General features: G+C 38.7%; 1 protein-coding gene across 1 annotated transcript in view; it reads left to right on the top strand. All coding sequences in view use genetic code 11, as the record gives it.

Moving 5' to 3' along the window:
- EGR_10337 (hypothetical protein) overlaps positions 1–2,311 on the top strand; it is a gene marked incomplete at both ends in the record, with an annotated part of 6,114 nt that overhangs the window by 715 nt on the left and 3,088 nt on the right. The window contains 3 exons of the mRNA XM_024499586.1: positions 327–386; positions 1,399–1,504; positions 1,566–1,677. Of these exons, the coding sequence (XP_024346004.1) occupies positions 327–386; positions 1,399–1,504; positions 1,566–1,677 (278 nt within the window). The remainder of the gene's footprint in view (positions 1–326; positions 387–1,398; positions 1,505–1,565; positions 1,678–2,311) is intronic.

The following is a 2,311-nucleotide window of genomic DNA, read 5'->3' as shown; positions in this document are numbered from 1 at the left end:
TCTTCAATACCAATTAAAGACCACACTCTCTAAGCACCTACAGTCGTAATTTTCTAAGTTTAGTCAAATAATTTAATTGAAATCAATAGGTGGAAAGTGAATTCCACGTTGATGCAGAGAGGGTGACACTATTGGATTTGGCTTATGTCTTATGCAATGTTTCAATTGCACAGGAGGTGGCCGCTCATCTACGCAGAGTTGACTGTCTGACATGTAAGGTGGACTACAGCTATCGCAGGCTCACTCAAGACGACATTAAGATAGGGTTAAGTGTGCACACACCTATGAAATTGAAGACAATATATATTTTAACAAAAATATTAAAGGAATAGAATGCCGACATAGGAGAAGACAAAAAAAGAGTCTTAAATGTAAGGTGGATAGCAGTAAGTAAAATTAGATAAAGAGGGTGACAATAACTGCCCTAGCTTAAACTCATCCACTTGACACAAAAATTTCCCTTGACTTACTTGTTACATCCACAACAGCCACAACGTTATTCATGACATTACTCTAGGCAACAAGTAAACGTGATAAAGCAATTAAGTGCACTTTTAGATGATGTTGATTATTAGCGCAAAGTTGCTGTATCTGAAGGAGGCAAATCCTGAATGCATTTGGTTCCAGGATGTGTCATTTCTGCTAGAAAATTAACTGCTAGTTGCTTAGAAGAGAAGGATTTGAAGCAACGGTGGTCTGCAAGGTGGGTTTTAAATAAAGTTAATTTGACTTTCTACTGGAAATTGTGAGCAGCAGTAGTAACAAGACTTTAATTTGCCGATAGAACCTAAGTGGAAATATCTCATGTTTGCCGGCAAAAACATAAAGAATTGGTCATTAATTAGACGTCAAACTAAAGACACATTAAGTAATTCGTCTTTGGAATTCCGTTTGAGCACATTCTGATATGTTACCTGCGCATTTATGCCTTAGTCAAGGGCGTTATTACTCAAGGAAGTGGCACCTTTCTCTTGGGCTGGGAACGAAACCAATTTGAGAGATGGCCGGCTGTCCAATTATAGCAGAGAATTTCATCTACTAGCGCTCTCAGGGAATGGATCATACTCACTCAACACACCTTGGTGTTTACTCACCTGCGTTCATCAATCAAGGTGGACACCTATCCTCAAGTCTTGTTCACCGGTTTATCTGGTTCGTGACATCTAATTGGAGTGATCAGAAATGATTTGCATGGCCTATAAACGGTTCGCTTTTATCTAAAGTGTACAGGTTCCGACAATTCAGGGCCCCATATTACCTGACTTAGGCCATAAAAAGATGCTGATTTCACCCATTCAAGAGATGAAAATTTAATAGCGCTATTAAAAAAAGCAAGAGATAAAGTCATTATATTCTCCAAGAGGCCTCAGTTACTTTAGGTGTATGGCCACTTTAAAGCATGCCAAGTTAAATGTACTCTTCAAAGAGTAAAAAAAATAAGTAATGCAGCAGCTAGTTTTGCATTACAGATTTACTCTATAGAATTCTTATTTTCCAAAATACGGTGAGCACAGTTATTGTTGCCTCAGAGGGAAAGGGATACAAAGTAATTAAAATGTAACAAGGATAAGATTCTATGTCACAATAGTTGGAACGGGTTGTGTTTATTCTGATGCCAGAAACATGAAAAAGTGCTCAAGAACAAGTCCTTCTAAATCAAGTCATGTCGTCACGAAGGTAAAGGGTGAACCGCTCATGTGATTGAAACGATGAGCATCAGCGGTCAGTGATCACTGATTTTACATAGCTCTGACACAATGTATTGACGCAGACCTAGTTGCAATTAAATGTACTTGGCACTTACGCAGCCACAATTCATCCACTATCACCAGTCGTTTATCATTAATTTTGACCGATTTGCCACGCATTTTAGCTGATTTGACACCATTGTGATTATATGACGTGTTGAGGGGTCGGCAGTGAGTCCGGTATTAACGACGGCATATGTGTAGTTCACCTCGAAGTAAAAATTCAGCAACTTCTCAAATACAGTCTAAAACCACGAATAGATGAAAATAGACGTTATAAAATAAAATAATTTCTTTTCCACTTGGGCGTCTATGGTCGAAGTTATTTGAAATGACATTGAAAATACAACAACAATTCGCCCAAATATCACTGATGAGTAAACTCTTGATAATGTCCCAATGACGCTCTTTAACTCTGCCCCTCTGCTCCTCTCTTGCACTGTAGACACACGCCACTTTTTCCCATGGTAGTGAACATTTGCTTCAGGACGCAAGGCAGTAGTAATGGCAGAATTTTATCAAATGGGCAAAAGTAGTCAAGGGCATAATGGATATCAAGTAGG

Source organism: Echinococcus granulosus (genome assembly GCF_000524195.1).
Source record: "Echinococcus granulosus chromosome Unknown EG_S00210, whole genome shotgun sequence".
In the NCBI taxonomy this organism is placed as follows: Eukaryota; Metazoa; Platyhelminthes; class Cestoda; order Cyclophyllidea; family Taeniidae; genus Echinococcus; species Echinococcus granulosus.
This window is presented reverse-complemented; position numbering and strand designations above follow the sequence as displayed.